We start from the raw sequence: 19,445 nt of genomic DNA, 5'->3' as shown, positions 1-19,445 counted from the left end.
ACTATGGAATTGGGGGTAAAGTGATGGAGCTGCGCTCCGAAGAAATTCAAGAAGCTCCGGAAGAATGGATGGGGAGGCAGAGAAAACCCTCGGTCGATGTGGGTGGCGAGGAGCACGCACTCACCGTCGCGGGGTTGCGGCTCAATCTCCCTCCCCGGGAGACGCGCGGCCTCGTGGGGAATGGCTCCTCCCTCGACCATGTCGTCGAGATCTTCCTGTCGGAGCACAGATGGCATCCAATCGCCCTGAATCCAACCCTTGGGCAGGGTGGTCCGGGAGGAAGATCCACCTCGCGAAGACTTCTTTCCTTTCCCCGCCGCCGCCGCCTTCTTCGCGCGCTCCAAAGCAGTGGTCTTGCCCTTCACCATCGTCGCCGGCGAGGTCTCGCACGGGCTAACGGCGCTAGGGTACGGCCGAGGGTCGCAGGAGAGCTGGCGAAGGGAGAGAGGAAGAAAGAAAGAAGGAAGCAGAAGAGAAGCGCGCGGCTTGGAAACCCCGAGCCGGCAACTTATAAGGGGCTGCTCCCGAGTGACTGACCGGTAGGCCCAGGCAGCCCAGTCAAATCCCGCAACAGACGCGCGAGCAGTACGTGGTGAAAAAGGCGACGCGAGGATCGAGGAGTTTCTGCTTTTTCACTTCCGATTACTGCGGCTACTCCCGTCCCGCGCGCTTCCCAAAATCCAAATCCCGTGAGATCCGCGGGCCGCAGAATCGCTTGCCAAAAACAGAGTATCCCGCTCGTACCAACACTCGGCATGTCGCAAGCAAGGATATTCACTCGACGAAGGGCCTGGAATGGATCAAGGCGACTGAAAGAGGTTGGTGACATCGTCCGCGACAACTGACCCTAAGCGAGGCACTCTTACAACCTCGAAGAACCGGTCGGAAAGGATCCCCAACTCTTCCCCCACTCTAACCTCGATCCATTCGGGGGCTAATGATGAAGCTATGTACCTGGGGTAGGAGCGCGGACCCGTCCCAAAGAGTCCTACCCAAGGACATCCCTAGAAGAAATCACCCATCAATCGACTTGAAGGTACTTCACTCGACGGGTTCAAGACACTCGACCAAGAAGCTACCACTCGACCATGAAGCTATTCACTCGACTGCCAGGAGATCTACAGTCACTCCGTAGGCAAACGGTCAGCTGTTAAGTAGTCTTCATGGTCATTACAGCACTTTATTAGAGGTGTTACCAGTAACGCCCCATCTTAAATGTACTTTAAAACCCTGCATTACTGAGGGCAGGAGGGGGTCGGCGAACTCTATATAAGCCACCCCCCTCCTCAGTAGGAAGGGTTTGCACCCCTGTAATTCATACACGCATAATCCAGTCGATCGCCTCCGGACTCCGAGACGTAGGGCTATTACTTCCTTCGAGAAGGGCCTGAACTCGTAAACCTCGCGTGTAACAACTTCCCAATAGCTAGGATCTAGCCTCTCCATACTCACCCCCCTACATCACTGTCAGAGTTAGAACCACGACATTGGGAACATCGTGGAGAGTAGTTTTCTTGGATTTTTCAACCTTTTGCAACCTGGCGTGGGACCTAGTAATATGGAGTGATGGTGACTTTCTTGTACTAGATGTGGAGCCTCTTGTGTGGGATTTCTACTTAGGAGTACTTTCAGTTGTGATCAATAACCATCATCAACCCTGCAATTTGCTAGAGCTTATTTGTAAGGTTCCTCTATGCATGATATAATTTTTTCGCTAATACGCAAAGCTTGTGTATCTTTCCATTGATAGAATGAATAAAATGAGTACATAGGGATACAACACATGACACGAACGCAAGTAGGCGTGAACATGGTGCCCGGAGCAGAGAGACAAGGGATGAATGATATAATTTTAGGAAGCATCTATGCATGATATAATCTCCTTTCGAGTATGTAAGGATTTACATCGACTCATCGAGAAACCTCAGTCACACCTGTGTATGAAACACACCCTAGACCTAGAGCATGTCCCCTAGATAAATTCAGCTTTATTCTTTCTTCACAAAGCGTGAGTAAGTGTTAGATGCGCCACATGATGCTTAATTCAAGGCTGGTGGGTAGGCTTGACAACGGCAAACCATAATACGGAGTAGATAGCATGCATGTCAACGATTCAGCACTGGCCGGCAAACCATAATACGGAGTAGATAGCATGCACGTCAACGATTCAGCACTGGCCACCGCCTGGGTGAAAGCTAACGGCAATGGAGCAATGTCTAAGGCAGCGGAGGTGTGGTTCTCGGGGACCACCATGGAAGCTTCTTGGAGGGAGCTTGCCATTTTTTCCCCTCTAGTTACCGGTCCGGAGCTAGCGAAGTTGTTGGCCTGTCGTAGAGCGATCAAGCTGACCATGAAAATTAATGTGGGGAAGCTCTTCCTAAGAAACAGACTCTCAGGTGACTTTGATTCGTCGCTAGCCAGTTAGTAGTTCTAGTGGCGGTTAAGCATTGACCAAAGGCAATTTTCACGCATCGCATAAGTATACTTTCATGCATGCATGCCGTGTCTCCCACCCAAACATACGCCATGAAATGGATGTATGGGTTCATTGTAAGGTAGTACTAGGACGCTCTACCTAAACGTGATCTCAAGGCTGCAAGCTGAGAAATGCTGACCGATAATCAGCCTGAGGATTTGATTTTGGTTTAGTTGTTGCCCAGTGCTTTTGGAAGCCGGTCGCGCGCCCGCGCAGCCCCCTCGCAGCAAAACTTGCCGTGTTAACTACTACCACTTCAACTAGCTAGCAAGTGCGAATAAATTAGATCCACGAGCGCGCGGTGGCGTCACCATGTATTTTTTCGATAAAAGGTACTCCTTCTGTTTCAAAATAGATGACTCAACTTTATATTAAATTTGTACTAGAGTTAGTATAAAGTTGGGTCATCTATTTTAGAACGGAGGGAGTAATATATTAATATCAAAACGATATCAAGTACACCCGACCTCTGCAACAACACAATGCCGCAATCAAGTCGAGGCATCGAGGATGCACACAGCCAAAAAATAAAACAAGAACAAATGAAGAAAGAAAAAAAAAGAAAAAACTAAGATCTAAGGCATGCAGTAACCAACAGTAACATCAACCACTTCCGTGACAACACACAGGCTGCGAGAAGGTTCTCCAAAAGCAACGTCTTCAGGAAGATAAGGACACACAAGTGTCACCGTTTCCGGATTCAATCAAAGACTAAATCCTGAGTTTTCACCCTGCGAGTAGAACTAGGCAAAATTACATGCAATGCCTTTAACAAGGTAACGATGTCGAAACACCGTTATTGCCAGGTATGACCAACGAAGGTCACACCAAGGGTTTTCACCCTGAAACTCAAGTCCTGGTACTGAATTAGCACCTCAAAATGCAGGCATGATGTTTTGTCGCATCCGTTTGACCACCACCTTCATTCCTTTTGTCTTTGATAATGCCGCCCAGACCACTTGGCAACGAATATGCATCTCGTGCACGAGGACAATGGAACATGACATCTCATAATGTCTTCAGCCTGATTGTTGGGCTTCCCAACCATTGCTCACGCGCACGGTTGATCAACGCGACCAAAGCTGTGCTCATATGAGCTTGCTGACAGGCGACGACGCGACTGCCAAGCACTGCCGAAACCCATGTCAAGGGCCCCTCCAGCAGGCCCATGCCGTCCTTTCCATTAGCCGATGACAAGCTTGGGAAAATGAATCCCTTCAGTTGTCGAACTACACCCATGGCCACACACTATCCTGATTTGTAGTGTTCTGTTTCAAATCAGGGAAGAGTTGAACTACAAGTGACCGCCGCCGCCATGGATGACATCTACGTTTTGATTCTTCAACCACCGCTGTACATGTCGCCGCGGCCGCCGCTGCTTAGATCCATAGGTAGGCGCTGGCCAGCCCTCGCAGCAGTGAAGCCACCACCAAAAAGTCCCGGAACCGCCGTCCCGATTCCGATCTCCGCCAAACGCAATGCCATCTAGGGCCGCACCCTGCGCTAGGCCGGAGGTCCCTCAACGGAAGAGGACGAGAGCTCGTCACCGCCGTCCACCGATCTGGATTTACTCGGCGGCTTCCTCCGGCGGCAGCGGGGTGGAAGGAGGAGAAGGGCGACGGGGGGGGGGGGGGGGGGGGGGGGGAGGGGGGGGGGGGCTGGCGTGAGCGGGGGGTTACAATGGAGAAAAAATGTTTGTACGTACTGATTCTATGTGCTAGTTTACGTGTGTCCCAAGTGTTGTTGCTCCTTCTTAGATACTGGAACGCTGGTTCGGACAAATTTCGTCTATGTCTCGGGGCACGATGTGAACTATAAAGAAAGTACAGGAAGACGATGTCTCTTTGGACTATATCTCTCGAGTCTCTCGGCCGTGTTGATACGGTTGTGCTTGCCTGATTGCCTCTCATAACACGGTTACTTAGTTAAGTTGTCGACATGTCCATATATTGGCATCCAACTTTGGTGAAAAAGACCAAGAGAACATCCTTCCCCGTACATATCTGAATCTAAAAGTTTTGAACTGATTAGTATCTTTATTACTGGCAAGTGCGCAAACTAAACATTGTACTCACGCGGCAAGGTACATACTTATGTAACTAGTAACCTTTTTAGGGGGACACGGTTGAGACCTTATTTGTTTAGTTGAGATAGGATCCAAGCTGCACACTCGGTATATAAATTACGCGGTGCGGTACCATCATCAGCGAGTAGTACGTACTATAGTTTACTTTAGGAGTAGAATACATTGTTATACACTATTTTATTTGGTAGCTTTCCAGTTGCAGCAAGCTAGATGCGTTTAGTTTGCCAGCCCCTAGCAACTCCACACCCACGTACCTATATAACGTGAGCCACCCATATGCCATATCAACTCCACAACCAAGCTAGCGAAGTCTATACAAAGGACAAGAAATCGGAGGATCAAACACCATGGGAGCGGGGATGAAGCGCACGAGGAACAAGGAGGTATTGTCTCTGGCGCTGGCACTGACCACGGACTCATCAACGTCGTCCACAACGTCAGCGGACTCGGCCGGGTCACCGGCAAAGAAAGCACGGCGACGCGAGAGGGGCGCCATGGTGGCGACTTCGGGTGAGGGGGAGTTCGTGTGCAATACGTGCGGCCGTGCCTTCGCGTCCTTCCAGGCGCTCGGCGGGCACCGGACGAGCCACCTTCGGGGCCGCCACGAGCTGGAGCTCGGCGTCGGCATCGCCAGGGCCATCAGAGAACGGAGAAGACGGGAGAACAAGCAGCACGAGTGCAGTATCTGCGGCATGGGGTTCGAGACGGGCCAGGCGCTCGGGGGACACATGAGGCGTCACCGCGAGGAGATGGCTCTGCGCGGCGGCGGCGACGACGACGACCAGTGGGTGTGGCGCAGCGTCGCGCTACTGCCGGGTCAGGTGGTGACGGGGCAGCAGGCCACTGCCAACCAGCCGCCTGTCTTGCTCAAGCTGTTTGTCTAGGTAGCTTGCTGGAAAGAAGGAAGACGATACGTTTTCGTTTCTTCATTGATGCGTGGTGCACTTGTAAATGTGTTTGATTCGAATGAGATATACAGGTTCGCTGTTCGATCTTGTAAACACGAAATTCATACTATACTGGTCCCTCCGTTTCTAAATAAATATAAGACTTTGTAGAGATTTTAATACATGCTATATATGTATGTGGATGTATTTTACAGTGTAGATTCACACATTTCGCTTCGTATGTAATCCGCATTTGAAATCCCTAAAAAGTCCTATATTTAGGAACTGAGAGAGTATATACTACGCACAGGTAGAGATTGTTAGCGTTTTTGAACATTGGTGAATTTTGCTATGGATCTTTCAGTTTTTGAACCATATACGCCTTTGGACGGGATTCATCAATTTCGTTGGCGACTCAGAGGAAAATCTGTTTTGCTATTCGTCAGGTACCTGAAATTCTTCCTCGCGCCAGTCACCTCTTTCCTTCCTTCCTTCGTTCCTTCACGCCGGACCTCGCCGGAGAAGAGAACCCCACTATCTATCTTAGGGCGGAGCCATGACCCCATTATCTATCTTAGGGGGTGGGGGTGCAGGGGATCATCGGAATTGTTTTTGGGTGAGGTGGAGCTTAGAGGGATGGCCGGGGCTGCGGCCAACATGGCGGTGGGGGAGGTAGAGGGGAGGGCGGGGCAGGGAGGAAGAATGGCCGGAGGTAGAAGATGAACAGTGATGTGATATGTTCTCGACCGTTGGATGAAGATTTAAGGGCCCTGGATCAAAGTGACTGATGCAGTTTTTTTCAGTTAATTGATGCATAGACGGTCCCGAGGAAAATCCGTTTCTTCATTCAACAATTTGATCTCAAAATGTTCTTATCGATCAGTCATCAGATTGCAGTTCGACGAATATGATCGGTGTATGTGGCGTATCGATGCTCCAGGCCGGCAGTGTTCCATTTGCTGCGCCACACGGGTCACCTATATTTCCATAGCTGATACTGACTAGTTAGCACGATCGAAGGCCGCTTGTTTGAACACGTTTACTGTTCGTTCGGACACACACATATTACAAACTTCCCATCTGTGCCTGTTAAAACATGCATGGAGGCGAGGTATACCCTAGCGGTGCCGGCCAATAGGACTTCTCTGACCTCCATGCCCATGCAACGCCCACAAGCAATTACTCTTTCTGTCCTATAATATAAGAGCTTTTTGACACTAATGTGGTGTAAAAAACGCAGTGTTAAAAATATTTCATATTAAAAACGTTTTTATATTATGAAATGGAGGGAGTAGATTATTGAGCTATTTGCTTACGCCTTGACTGGGGCCAGAACCAGATGCTGATGGACCTTCCACTTCAGTTTCGTTCACTGCATCTGACCTGGAGTACATGTTCCGAGTAGTCTACTTGTGCCCCAAGTGAGCAGTGACAACGCGTGTACTACTAGTTAGTTAATTCTTAGATATATGCTGGACTGCAGGTTCGGACAAATTTCATGTATGATCGGATAAGTACAAGAAGTATATCTCTGTCCAACTATCTCTCAAGTATGGACAGTGGACACTAGTGTCCAAACTGGCATCGAAAAGATGAATCTGCCGGTCATGTCCGTGCCCTCGGCATCCAATCTGATCAAAGACGAAGCGACTTGACCCGTGCATATGTGTAAATCTAACGGTTTTGGATTCACTGGATAAGTACCATTACTGGTGGAGAAGCTAGTGCGCAGAGTAGCACTCACACGGTATACAATACTATTTGGTGCAGCACTCAGTTTACTGGGTAAGTTACGCGGTACTGTATGTACGGTGTCATCGAAATCCATTTACTATCTGTCCATCAGCTGAGTAGCCAAGTAGACGGGTAGATACAAAGCTTCAGGTCCTATCTGAGAGGTGTGCGTCGTGCATGTACCGCGACGTACGTCGGTGCTTACGTGCTCTCCCTCCATGAAGAAAAGAACCTTTTCCAAGTACTAATTACACCACACACCATTAAAAAAAGGGCAGTGATAGGCGGCCGAACAGTTCCGCCGGTCTAGCCCCAGCCACCCGATGCGACAAGTGTTGCCGTTGGATTGGGGCTTCTGTTTTTTTTTTCAAAACCAAATTTGACGAGGCCCGCGGGAAACAGTGCAGCGGCGCCGCCGGCGCTCACCGTAAACGAGCAAACGACCAACCTCGAAGCCGGTCGCCTCCCGCGTCTTCGCCGGTCACCTCCCGCCGAATTGCCTCGCCGTCGCCCATCGCCGTTGTCGCCCGTCGCCTTTTGAGCTGTTGGTTGCAGCTCCGCTGCTCACCTGTGCTGCCCATCCCCTCACCTCTCCCTCGCCCCTGCAGAATCAATGGCGACGACGCCCCGTGGTTCACATCCAATAACAACGGTGGTAGCAAATAAAATGTGATGCTTCCAGCAAACGCGAAAACAATGGTAGCAAAAAAGATGAAAGACCAATTGACGATAGCAGCTTACCCGCCGGCCGGAAAGTAGCAACCAGTGACCAAAAAAGCTTCGTATCGCGATGAAAAAAGCTTCATCCGGTGATAAAAAAAAGCTTCAACCATAGAGCTGAAAGCCATGGATGAGAACAAAAAGTTGCAACCAGCGGTTACAAAAGCTACAACCGGTATTGAAAAAAGCTTCAAGCTTCGTGTCTTAACTGCGACAGATGACGACTCTGACGATGTTTTGCTGCAACCGTCTTCATTTTTTGATACGACCGGCGATGTAATTTGCTGCAACCCTTTTTCATGGCAGCGGGCGCCGGTCGGCAGTAGTCAGGCAGTCCCATAACTCGGCGAGTAGTCGGGCAGTCCCCTGGCTCGGCGGAGCACACAGACGGCAGCACCCAGAAGGCAGCACCCACCGGCCGAAGGCAGCGCGGGGGAAAGGAAAAGAAGAAGCACGGCGCGGAGAGAGATGGGGCTGAAGGTAGAAGAAAGGATAAGAATAAGATTCGGGACAGTTGTGTGAGGCCCACCTACACACGTCTTGTGTGGGGGGTGTTTCCGTTGACGTGGCTCTCGAGACCGGTCGAAAATTCGGCCGGCGTGCCGTCCCGAAGAGTTTTCCTTAAGAAAAAGTGATTAAACGTCCAAAGCAGCACCTAATCAGTCTCGTGTAGCTTTGTGCACATGCATGCAGATCCATTACAAAATCCCAACCCAAATCCCAGTGCTACTTCTGCAAGGTTGGTCGGCCATACGCAGACTGCTCCCTGGTGCAGCCCCGCAAGAAACTGCGACGTTGTTGCACATACACCGTCAGGTCAGGTGCATTACACATCTCGAGAGTGACGTGCTAGGCAATTTCCTCTCGTTCCATTGACGGACTCCGTCTCCAAAGCATAAGCTTCGATCAAGATTAAGAAGATATTTTAACTTTTTAAGTGTGTGTGGGCGACAGAGATGCTTCGATCGACGCGCATGATCGAATCTGAGGTGCTTAAGTAGATTAATCGGTCATCAAGCAAGATTGTCTTGACCAACAAGACTTGCGTTTGTCACCTACTGCCAGCAAGTGTGAGCGGTAGAGGTATTCATACATTTTTCTTAGAGGTATCCACTTGCTTTCTAGACGATAGGGTTGTTGACTCGTGGCGGTTAAGAGTTGACCAATGACCAAAGACAGGTTTGTGTGGATTCATATGTGCTGGGTCGATCAAGCTCCCACATGTAGTCGCGCATGCACGCATCGCGTGGTATGCAATCGTGACCATGTGGTGGTTTGTGTTTACTTGTTCTCTGGAAGTCGCGCGCTTAAGCACCCATCGGCCGTGTCACGTGTGGACGCGTAACACTCGTATTTCGCAGCTCGCCAAGCGGTAGTTCTAGTGGCAGTTAAGCACGCACGCATTTGACCACCGCCGAGCTTCCAACGTGTAAACGGTACGATGCTTATGGCCGGGAAGGATCCATTGATGGATGTAAACGGTACGTGCTTATGCAATCGTGACCCCAAGATGGCCTCCAAACCCAGACCAAAATGATGCTGACCGATCTGTCCAAGGGTTTAGCTTTTGTTTCTTCGCTCTGGAAGCCGGCCCCTTGCATGCAGTACGGGCGCGTCACCTGACCTACATGTGCTAATCTGGCTTACTTCATGTCCCAAGCGACGTTGCTCCAAGTTGGTTATTGGATAGTACTGGCCAGCTGATTCGCACAAGTTTCGTCCATGCATTATGCAGGTTTGGATAAAGACAAGGTGCAATAATTGACACGGTTATTCCTATTCAAACTGAAGCCAATCAATTGGAGAGGCATGAAGTCCATGTCCTGGGCATCGAACGAACCTTCAGGTTAACGACCAAGTCTTCACCATGCATGCATGTATATATATCTGAGGCCTTGTTTAGTTCATAAGTCGTAGGACTTTTTTTAGTCCCAACTTATAAGTCCCAAGTTTCTAAAAAGTCTCTACATGTTTGGTTCTCGAGACTTATAAGTCTCTATAAGGCCATATTACAACTATAAGTCCCTCCTTGAGAGTCTTATCCCATAAGTCCTAAATGTCCACTTTAAGTCCCTATAAGTCCCTCCTGTTTGATTTAGATGGGACTTATAGGAATTTATTTAAGTCCCTAGACCAATAAATTCCTGAAAACAAACACCCTCTGAAGCTAGCAGTTTCGGACTGATTAGATATTGAGTAGTTTTTCCAGGCAAGTACGCAAACCATGTACTCACGCGGCAAGGTGTAATTCCAAGCATGCCAAGCACCCAAGCTACCGCGCCGTAAACCTATATATATGACTAGGCCGCCCCGCCGATCAACATTCCTTCTCGCGTCTTCTCTCACAGGACAGCAAGTTTAGCCGTGGGAGCCTAAGAAGGACGGGAAATCGAGGGATCAAAGTCCACAAACGACTCCATGGGAGCTGGGATGAAGCATGCGAGGGAGGAGGAGCCAACCGTGTCGCTAGCGCTGTCCCTCAGCACAGACTCGGCGTCTTCCGACTCGGGCGGCGGTGCGCTGGCCAAGCGCAGGAAGGGCGCCGTGGTGGCGACGTCGGGAGAGGGGGAGTTCGTGTGCAAGACATGCGGCCGGGCCTTCGCATCGTTCCACGCGCTGGGCGGGCACCGAACCAGCCATCTCCGCGGCGGCCACGGGCTGGAGCTCGGCGTCGGCGTCGCCAGGGCAATCAAGGAACGGAAGAAGCAGCGGCACGAATGCCACATCTGCGGGCTCGGGTTTGAGATGGGCCAGGCGCTGGGGGGACACATGAGGCGGCACCGCGAGGAGATGGCACTTAGCGGCGCAAACGACCGGAGGGTTGCGGTGCTGCCGGATCAGGAGGCGGGGCACCAGACCTCGGCCGCCGACGACCAGCCGCCGGGCTTGCTCGAGCTGTTTGTCTAGGCAGAGCTGGAAAGAAGGAAGATACATACGTTTTCTTTCCTTATATAATGCGTGCGTGAATAGACATGTAAATACGAGTCAATTACACCGGTGGTGCTAGAACTTGTCGCAAACGGTCACTTTAGTGCTAGAACTTGCAGCATACATTAAAGTGGTGCAAAAACTTGGCTCGAACGTGCAAATACGGTGCAAATCTCGTTTGCATACGGCTGCGATGCTGACAAGGCATGACAGCGTGGCATAGGGCCCGCTGTCAGTGACTTCCAAAAAAATCTCGGTTTTTTATTATTTTTTTCTCACAAAAAGGCCCCTGTCAGATGTATTGCATCCGGTGGGTCTCACTTGTCAGCAAAACATCACAAATTTTATTAGAATGAAAAATATGCAGCCGAGGGATTCGTACCAGTAACCTCAGTCTAAACATAACGCGCAGCTAACCATCAGTCAAGAGCTCACATCACGACATAGGGGCATACGTTTTATATATTTGAATTAAGTTATATAACGAAAGAATCTTAATCATAAAAAGGAATACGCGCATGGTGTTTCAAGCCGGCTACCCAACTAAAACAATTAGGGGGGCGTGCCACTCCAACTATGTACTCACATGTGTAAATATAATTGCTACAGACTATGTCTATAACAGAACGTGCTCCTGGGCTACAGTTTATGTTTTTTTTTCACTTTCCAAAAGTTGTAAAGAAATGTAAATTGTAATTATAAATAATATACATATAAATAAATATATTAGACTAAAACATTGCTCATCTATTAATTTTTAAAAATCAATGAAATTAAATTACGAATTAATTGTATAATTAAAAAGTTTTTTCATATTAAATAAAATATAAAAGTAATTTTAGGAAATATGTGTATTTAAAAATTATCATATCAGTTAAAAAATGTACAAGTTCTTTTAATAAAATATTCATTTTGTATATAAAATTGTGCAAGCTTTAATGTTTTTATGTTGTTTTAATAAAATTTGTGATGTGGGCTGACAGGTGGGACCACCCAATGCCATACATGCAGTTGTTGTACACCTCACAGGGGCCTTTACGTGAGAAAAAATAAAAAAATTGAGTTTTTTTTTTAAAGAGAACACCACACGCCCAATCTTCACCATAGTCACTAACAGCAGGCCCTATGCCATGCTGTCATGCCTCGTCAGCTTCGCCGGAGTATACAAACGAGATTTGCACCGTATTTGCACGCTCAAGCCAAGTTTTTGCACCATTTTAATGTATGCCGCAAGTTCTAGCACTAAAGTGACTGTTTACGCCAAGTTCTAGCACCACCAGTGTAATTGACTCTGTAAATACTCATATAGGTTATTGGCCGATCTTGTAATTACTAATTCATAGCTAGTACTAGCTTGTTAGAGTTTTGGTTATTGGAATTTTGCTTGGTCTGCATCGTTCATTCATTGGTCACTCGAAACAAAGAATCGATCTCTAAGGGACCACGTTTAAAAAAAAAAGCTAAAGATAATAATTTTGTTCATTCGACCATCCCGCTCCTGCGAATGCAAACTCCCCGGCCGGCAGGGTGGTTAAGTTTTACTATAGATTTTAGATCGATCGAGAGAGCGGCGAGCTATATCAGCTGCTGCTTCCTAGACTCCTAGTACATGTCGTACGTAATGGCCACGGCATTGACTGATTACGTACCTGCATATGGCCGTATCGTGTTGGTGTGGACGTGTACGTACATGTATACATTAGTGGGCATGCATGTTTCGCATGCAGCTGGCCAAATGAAAGTAAGCAAGCGAACCAACCCATGGTTGGATGGTTAGAGACAATGATATCTCCAGCCCACTAAGGTTCAAGTCCTGATGCTCGCATTATTTTTGGATTTATTTCAGGATTTCCGGCGATGCGCTTTCAGTGAAAGGAGACGTTTCCGTCGACGACTAGGCTCCTACGGCGATTTCGTAAATTTCAAGATGACATGCCGACTCAGTCTCTTGAAGGTGCTCATACGGATAGAGTATGCGTGTGTGCGTGTGTGCGTTCGTAGGGATGAGTGTATGCAGGTATGTATGACCGTTTGCGTCTGTACTGATGTTAAATAATGGTGAGAATAAGCAAACATGACGAATGGTATACTGTGGCTGTACGTTAAGCATGGGCCAACTGATGGCAAGTTGCAGATTCCCTTGAAAACATCTCTGACTATCGGGAAAACATCTCTGTCGCCCTTGGCACCACAACAAGTTTTTGAAGCTTCGAAACCTTGATGGCCGCAAGTACGGTGTTGAGGTTAACATGGTAGAAGTTTATCGATGAAAATCATACATGAAGGTTGCACAATTCTATTCTTGTACCACGGAATATCCAATGCATTTGATTTATCCAATCACGAAAAATCTTCTTTCTCTGAACCACCTTCTGAGCTCTTTAAAGTCGTTGCTCCTCCCCGCAATTGTGATATGATGAAACGTAAAGTAGTTAGATGGGGTCTCGCTTACCAAGGTAGGAGGAGACCCAAGTCAAAACACATCAAGAGAACATGCTATCTAGTTGTTACGAAAGAGAATTTGGGTATGGTAGGTTTCTTAGTCCCATCAAAGGTTTCCTCCTCTATTTCCAAATTAGTTACGAGTTGCATTTTATCACTCCTTAGCCACCAACTTATAACTGAACTTTATATAGTTCCCACTAGTTAATTGATAAGGATAAGCAAGATTAATCGACTTGAGCACCGCCGCCAACTCCTCCACCTTCTACTCCATATCCAAGGATTGCAGCTGCTGACGCGTGGTGTATGTGGGTGTGGGTTTTTCGAGGTAATCCGGCAAATTTGATACCATATGCTGCGTTCCTCTTCTCAATCTAGTACAATGTTCCGATACAAAGGAAGGATCTGGGGTAGATCAGAGGAATTGGGGTAGGGACGAGGAAGAACTAGGGTCAGAGGAGGAGAAGGGGAAAGTGATACATCCAATAGCTCATGGATACCAACTAAGGTTCAGAGGAGGAGAATGGGAAGGGGGAAAGCGATACATCCAATAGTTCATCGATACCCCCCACACGTTGGCCGCACGGCCCTATATTACATGTCCTGGGTCTCAAGGTGGAAGTGGAGATTGGGCCGTTTCTTCCTCTTGGACTGGCCTGCTTCAGCTGCTTCACTGGTACTTGAGCCCGGTGTAGTACTTGTAGTCATGACATACTATCATATGCATATGATGCTAACTTATGATATTGCCCACTAAGGACAGCCTCACAACGGACTAGCCAAATAGACGGGCAGATACAAAGCTCTATGTCCTATGTGGCGTGTGCATCATGCATGTGCGGCGACGTACGTCGGTGATTACTCGCTCTCGCTCTCCGGGAAAGGGAACTTTTCCAAGTACACTAAATAGTACTCGCTCCGTCTTAAAATAAGTGTGTTAACTTTAATACAACTTTGTACAAACTTGAGACATTTATTTTGTGACGGCGGGAGTATGTACTTACACCACTCCGCTAACAAAAAGTGATTGAACGAAAGCAGCGCCATAGTCGGTTTCGTTATCTTGTGCCCACGCAACGCCGATCCATCACAAAAACCCAACCAGAATCTTCCTGGTGCTGCTTCCGCGAGGCTGACCGCTTCCTGGTCCACGTCAACGTAACCCTGCAAGAAACCGCGACGCTGTTGCACATACTACATGCAGACATCGTCAGGTGCACTGCACATTGCGAAAGCGACGTGCTAGGCAATTTCCTCTCAGTCCCATTGACGGACTGTGTGTTGGGCACAGTGATGCTTCGATGCACATGATACAATTGGAGGTGCAGTAGCTGTTCATCAAGATTTTCTTAGCCAACAAGACTTGTATTTGTCACATGGGCATCAATTCACATTTCACTGCCAGTAAGAGCATCTTCAACAGCGCCTAAAAAAAATTTGCAGCACGGAAATAGCGTTTTACTGCACGTAGGTGGGTGGTTGCTTTACTAGGAGCTGCAAAATTTAGCGCGCCGCTATAGCGCTTCACCAGGCACGGTAAAATCCAGCGCGCGGTCAGCCGGCGCTTGGAACTTTTTTGAACAACACATAGAAAAAATATATGAAACAACACATAGTTCAAATTTCATAGCATAATTCCCCGAACCAAAAGCCAGTTCATACGATGCTAAATAAAAATAGATAAAGCGATGCTAAAATAAATTACTCCTCGTCCTTCTCGGTGGCGTAGTCCGACGACGTAAACGCGTCGAGCCAGCTAGGATCTTCATCGTCCCATGTTGACGCTAGTCCCAACTCGATCTGGGCTTCCACCTGTTCCTTCCGCGCACGCTTGTCCGCCCGAGCACGACTCGCTCTGCCCTCCTCTGTGCCTCCAGATCGGTCGCCTGCTTCACACCCACGATGTCGGTCGCTTCCTCCTGCTCACCATGGTTGTAGGCGAAGCTTCTGGCACCGGCGGTCGAGCAGCGGTTGTCTGGCTTTGCCAGATCCCAGCGGCGGTCTGGGAAGATGAAGCGGCCGCCGGCGGCGCACCATGGATTCAGGCGGGATCTGGTGCCCCGATGCTCGCCGGAGCTGGAGCGGTGCTGCTCACCGTTGACCTGCCTCGGCTCCCTCTCCTTTGCCCGGTGGCAGTAGCACCCATGCCGTGTCATGAGGCGCATGAGACGTTGACCGGTGACCCCTTCTTTTAGTTTAACGGCCAGGTCAACAGCGTCATGCTTTGTTTGCCAGGTCAACACTTACAGTGGGCATCATCCATCAGAAACTGTGCCAATATGCACTTACTGAGCGGTCAGTGTTTTCTGAAAACTGACACCACATGTTAACGTTTTCTGAAGAAGAAAAGAAAACTAATCCCTATGAACGCACATATACACAAGCGCTCATATACACGCGCATATACTCATCCCTATGAACGCATACACGCACATCCTATCCCTATGAGCACCTCCGAAAGATTGAGCCGGCACATCATCTTGAGATTTACGAAGTCACCGTAGGCACCTCGTCGTCGACGGGAACGTCTCCTCCCACTGAAAACGCATCGCCGGAAATCCTGAAATAAATACAAGAATAATGCGAGCACCAGGATTTGAACCCTGATGGGTTGGGGATACCACTGCCCACCTAACCATCTCAACCACAGATTGATTCGATACGGGCGAGTCTTCACAATGCATGCATGTATGTATCTGAACTAGCAGTTTTGGACTGATTAGATATTGGGTATTTTTACAGGCAAGTTGTATGCAAACCATGTACTCACGCGGCAAGGTAATTACAAGCACTTGTTTTTAAGGGGCATACGGGTGATGGAGCATTTGGTTTACTTACTTAATATAGAATCCAAGCTGCGCACTCGGTAAGTTCTAAATTACGCCGTGCGGTGTCATCACAAATACTAACATCCTAGTACTAGTTTACTTAGTGTGGAGTAGATTGATGATGTATCTCGGTTGCTTCTCAGCCGAAGCAAACAAAATGGCGGTTCGTCTGCCAGACCCCACCAACTTGGCACCCAAGCTACCGCGTCGTAAACCTATATATAACTACGCCGCCCCGGCCGATCAACATTCCTTCTCCTCGCTTCTTCTTCTTTCTTTGCGGGGGCATCTCTCGCACGACACCAAGCTAAGCTGTGGAAGCCTACGAAGGACGGGAAATCGAGGGATCAAAATCCACAAGTGAATCCATGGGAGCTGGGATGAAGCGCGGGAGGGAGGAGGAGCCAACCGTGTCGTTGGCGTTGTCGCTGAGCCCGGACTCCTCGACGTCTTCCGTAACGTCGGCCGATTCGGGTGCCGGTGCGCAGGCCAAGCGCAAGCGGGGTGCCGTGGTGGCGACGTCGGGGGAGGGGGAGTTCGTGTGCAAGACTTGCGGGCGGGCCTTCCCGTCGTTCCAGGCGTTGGGCGGGCACCGGACCAGCCACCTCCGCGGCCGCCACGGGCTGGAGCTCGGCGTCGGCGTCGCCAGAGCCATCAAGGAACGGAAAAGGCGTGAGGAGAAACAACACGAGTGCCACATCTGCGGACTCGGCTTCGAGACGGGCCAGGCGCTCGGGGGGCACATGAGGCGGCACCGTGAGCAGATGGCACCGCGCGGCGCCGACGATCGCGGGGTCGCGCTGCTGCCGGATCAGGATGTGGCGGGGCATCATGCCGCCGCCGACCAGCCCCCGGTCTTGCTCGAGCTGTTCGTCTAGGCTGGAAAGCAGATACGCTTTGTTTTGTTTCCTAATGCGTGAATGGACGTGTACATATATAGGTTCGTTGGTCGATCTTGTATTACGAATTCATAGCTATAGCTAGCTTGTTAGAGTTTCGGTTATTGGAAATTTTGCTCGGTCTGGATCGTCGTTCATTCGTTGGTCACTCGAAATTAAGAAAACGATTTTTTGTTAATTCGACCATCCCGGCAGCTCCTGCGAATGCAATGATGTCATGAATCTCTTTAGCAATGATTCAATGAAACTTCCCGGCTGGCCGCGGTGGTTCCGTTTTAGCTCGTCGGCAGCGGCCACGGCATTGACTCATTATGTACACATACGGCCCCGTCGTGTTGGTGCGGACACCCTGGTGCTACGTACGTACATATACACTGGATAGTGGTGTGGTTGTCTGCCTGGAGGTTGCGCGACAGCCGCCGGCGGTGGCGGTGGCCGGGAAGGTGCGGCTGGAGATTGATGGCTCGTGTCTGCGGGCTCTCGGTTGTGCTGGAGGTGGGAGTTGGTCTGCGTCCTCTTGTTGTGCGGATTGGTGATGGACCGCGGCGTTCTGCTACAACGACGAGGTGCTGCGGTGGCATCGATTTGATCCAACTTGGACGGTGTTGCCCCAATCCAATGGGCGGGGTTGGAGATGTGCGATGTTACGGACGAAGGTTCTCCCCCTCTTCGGTCGGTTCCGGTGGTGCCGGCGCCCGTGGGTGTCTTTCCTCTCCTTGGAGGCGTCACCGAGGTGGTGTCGGCATCTCCCCCCCTCGCATTGGTGTTGGTGGTTGTTGTCTCCAGGCGAAAGCCTAGGTTCGGTTTCGAATCAGCGATGATGACGTTCTTGACGTTGTACCTTTGTTGGGAACATTGTTAATGGAGACTCGATGAGAAGGTCCTTTTGCGGTCCTTCGGTCCTCGTTGCTGCCCTAGATGAAGCTTTAGGGGCGCCATGTACGCCATCATTGGTGTCCCAAGATGATGCCTTGCTCAAGACCAACCAAGTCCCGCCACCTACTCGCTATCTTCTTTTAGGCATTCATGGGTGAACGGTGCGTTGATTAGGAAAGTCTTGGTGGTGCGTTGTCTTTGTGGCGTCCGGTCTTGGTAGAGACGTGGCTTTGTCTTTCGGTTTAGGGTAGGCATCATGTGTTGTGGTTGTAATGTTTGTGGTGGCTTGTCTTCGCCTCTTCGGGGGCCTTGGTGTGGAGTTTGCACTACACTTGTTGTTCGCAATGAGTGTAATCTTCTTGTAACTTATTTCTGCCATCTATAAAAATATGATACGTCTAAACGTAATTTTTAAGAAAACACATGCACAGTTGTCGCGTCAAAGAACGTTTGCAACAGAGAAAATAAAAGCAGTACTAGCTACGTTGCATCATGCATGAATGCAAGATGACGTCCTGTGTACATCATTTTCGCGCTGGCGCCGCCACTGATTTTGTGTCCCAAGTGTGTGCAGTGAGAACACTTTACTTACTTCTTGGATAGATATATGCTAGACAGGTTCGGACAAGTTTCGTTGTGCATGATCCAATAATTACATGAATGACGTCTCTATTCAAACTATATGCCTGAGTCTGGACAGTTGACGCGGTTAAGCTTGTCATTGGCCGCGTAAAAGCTAATGTCGACATGCCGACGTCCTGGGCATGCATGCATCCAAACTGGTCATAGACGCAGAGTCCTGACCCATGCATATATATCCAGGTTTAACGTTTTGGATTGGTTAGACGACAAGTATCTTTACAGGGGAAGTGTGAAATTACACTTTCTAGTCACACGGGATGGTAATACTACTACTACTACTACAATTATTTATTGGGAGAGACGGCAGAGTACGGCCGGTGTCATCATCGATCAGTGGACGATGAATCCATAACATCCCATGCCGACAATTGCTCCGAGAACATCTGGACATAGCTGTGTCTTACAATAAAACTTTCCATTTCTTTCTATTGAGATGAAAAAGAAGAAAAAGTGGATTTCTATTCACAGGCTGCAAAATTCAAAATAAATTGGAACCGTTAACTAGAATTCTCTTTTTTTTATTGGCCGCTGCGGAAACACCGTCCGTTCACTGCCCATCTGTTGACAGAGACTATCTAGAATTAGAAGTACATCGACAGATACATCGCTTCTGGCCAGGGCGGTGCGCCGTGTGCGGCGATCGACGTCGGTGCATACGCGCTCCCTCCCATGGATATGGAACCTCTCCTCGCTACACATGCCTGGCTTCTCTCCCCCAAGTACCACTGATTAAACAAGTTCATCCACGAAGAACGAGTGATTAGACTAGACAACCGAAGCAGCACGTAATCGGTTACGTTAGCTTGCGCACATGCTGTAGATCCACTACAAAATCCCAAACCGAATGCATCTTGCTTCGTAGCTAGTGCTTGGTGACTAACATGCATGCGTCCTGCTTCCAGTTTTTGGTTTCGATAGGCCGGCGGC

The 19,445-nt window shown here is 49.1% G+C and overlaps 3 protein-coding genes and 1 long non-coding RNA gene across 5 annotated transcripts; 3 read left to right on the top strand and 1 right to left on the bottom strand.

Moving 5' to 3' along the window:
- Positions 1 to 4,740: 4,740 nt before the first annotated feature.
- On the top strand, positions 4,741 to 5,631 carry LOC125506280 (uncharacterized). Its single transcript, XM_048671131.2, has one exon. The coding sequence runs from the start codon at positions 4,910 to 4,912 to the stop codon at positions 5,444 to 5,446; it is 537 nt and encodes a 178-aa protein (XP_048527088.1). The 5' UTR covers positions 4,741 to 4,909; the 3' UTR covers positions 5,447 to 5,631.
- A 1,487-nt stretch (positions 5,632 to 7,118) lies between these two features.
- LOC125506279 (uncharacterized) lies at positions 7,119 to 8,479 on the bottom strand. 2 transcript variants are annotated; one of them, XR_007282615.2, is made up of 2 exons: positions 7,925 to 8,479; positions 7,119 to 7,785 (listed from the first exon to the last, which is right to left on the bottom strand). It is a non-coding gene; the product is annotated as an uncharacterized LOC125506279 (long non-coding RNA). The 2 variants fall into 2 exon arrangements; XR_007282614.2 differs by having other exon boundaries at positions 8,113 to 8,479.
- A 1,631-nt stretch (positions 8,480 to 10,110) lies between these two features.
- LOC125506278 (uncharacterized) lies at positions 10,111 to 11,097 on the top strand. The gene has a single exon (XM_048671130.2). It carries the CDS (start codon positions 10,322 to 10,324, stop codon positions 10,808 to 10,810), a length of 489 nt encoding a protein of 162 aa, XP_048527087.2. The 5' UTR covers positions 10,111 to 10,321; the 3' UTR covers positions 10,811 to 11,097.
- A 5,248-nt stretch (positions 11,098 to 16,345) lies between these two features.
- Positions 16,346 to 17,186, top strand: LOC125506277 (uncharacterized). The gene has a single exon (XM_048671129.2). It carries the CDS (start codon positions 16,470 to 16,472, stop codon positions 16,977 to 16,979), a length of 510 nt encoding a protein of 169 aa, XP_048527086.1. The 5' UTR covers positions 16,346 to 16,469; the 3' UTR covers positions 16,980 to 17,186.
- The last annotated feature ends 2,259 nt before the right edge of the window (positions 17,187 to 19,445 follow it).

The sequence above is a fragment of the Triticum urartu genome, chromosome 5A (genome assembly GCF_056163025.1).
Source record: "Triticum urartu cultivar PI428250 chromosome 5A, HENAU_Tu73, whole genome shotgun sequence".
Lineage (NCBI taxonomy): Eukaryota > Viridiplantae > Streptophyta > Magnoliopsida > Poales > Poaceae > Triticum > Triticum urartu.
The sequence above is the reverse complement of the archived record's forward strand: the minus strand, read 5'-3'. Positions and strand labels throughout refer to the sequence as shown.

Excerpts from the sequence above, each read along its gene's own strand:
- LOC125506280 (XM_048671131.2), top strand. The coding sequence starts at position 4,910 with ATGGGAGCGGGGATGAAGCGCACGAGGAACAAGGAGGTATTGTCTCTG.
- LOC125506277 (XM_048671129.2), top strand. The coding sequence starts at position 16,470 with ATGGGAGCTGGGATGAAGCGCGGGAGGGAGGAGGAGCCAACCGTGTCG.
- LOC125506278 (XM_048671130.2), top strand. The coding sequence starts at position 10,322 with ATGGGAGCTGGGATGAAGCATGCGAGGGAGGAGGAGCCAACCGTGTCG.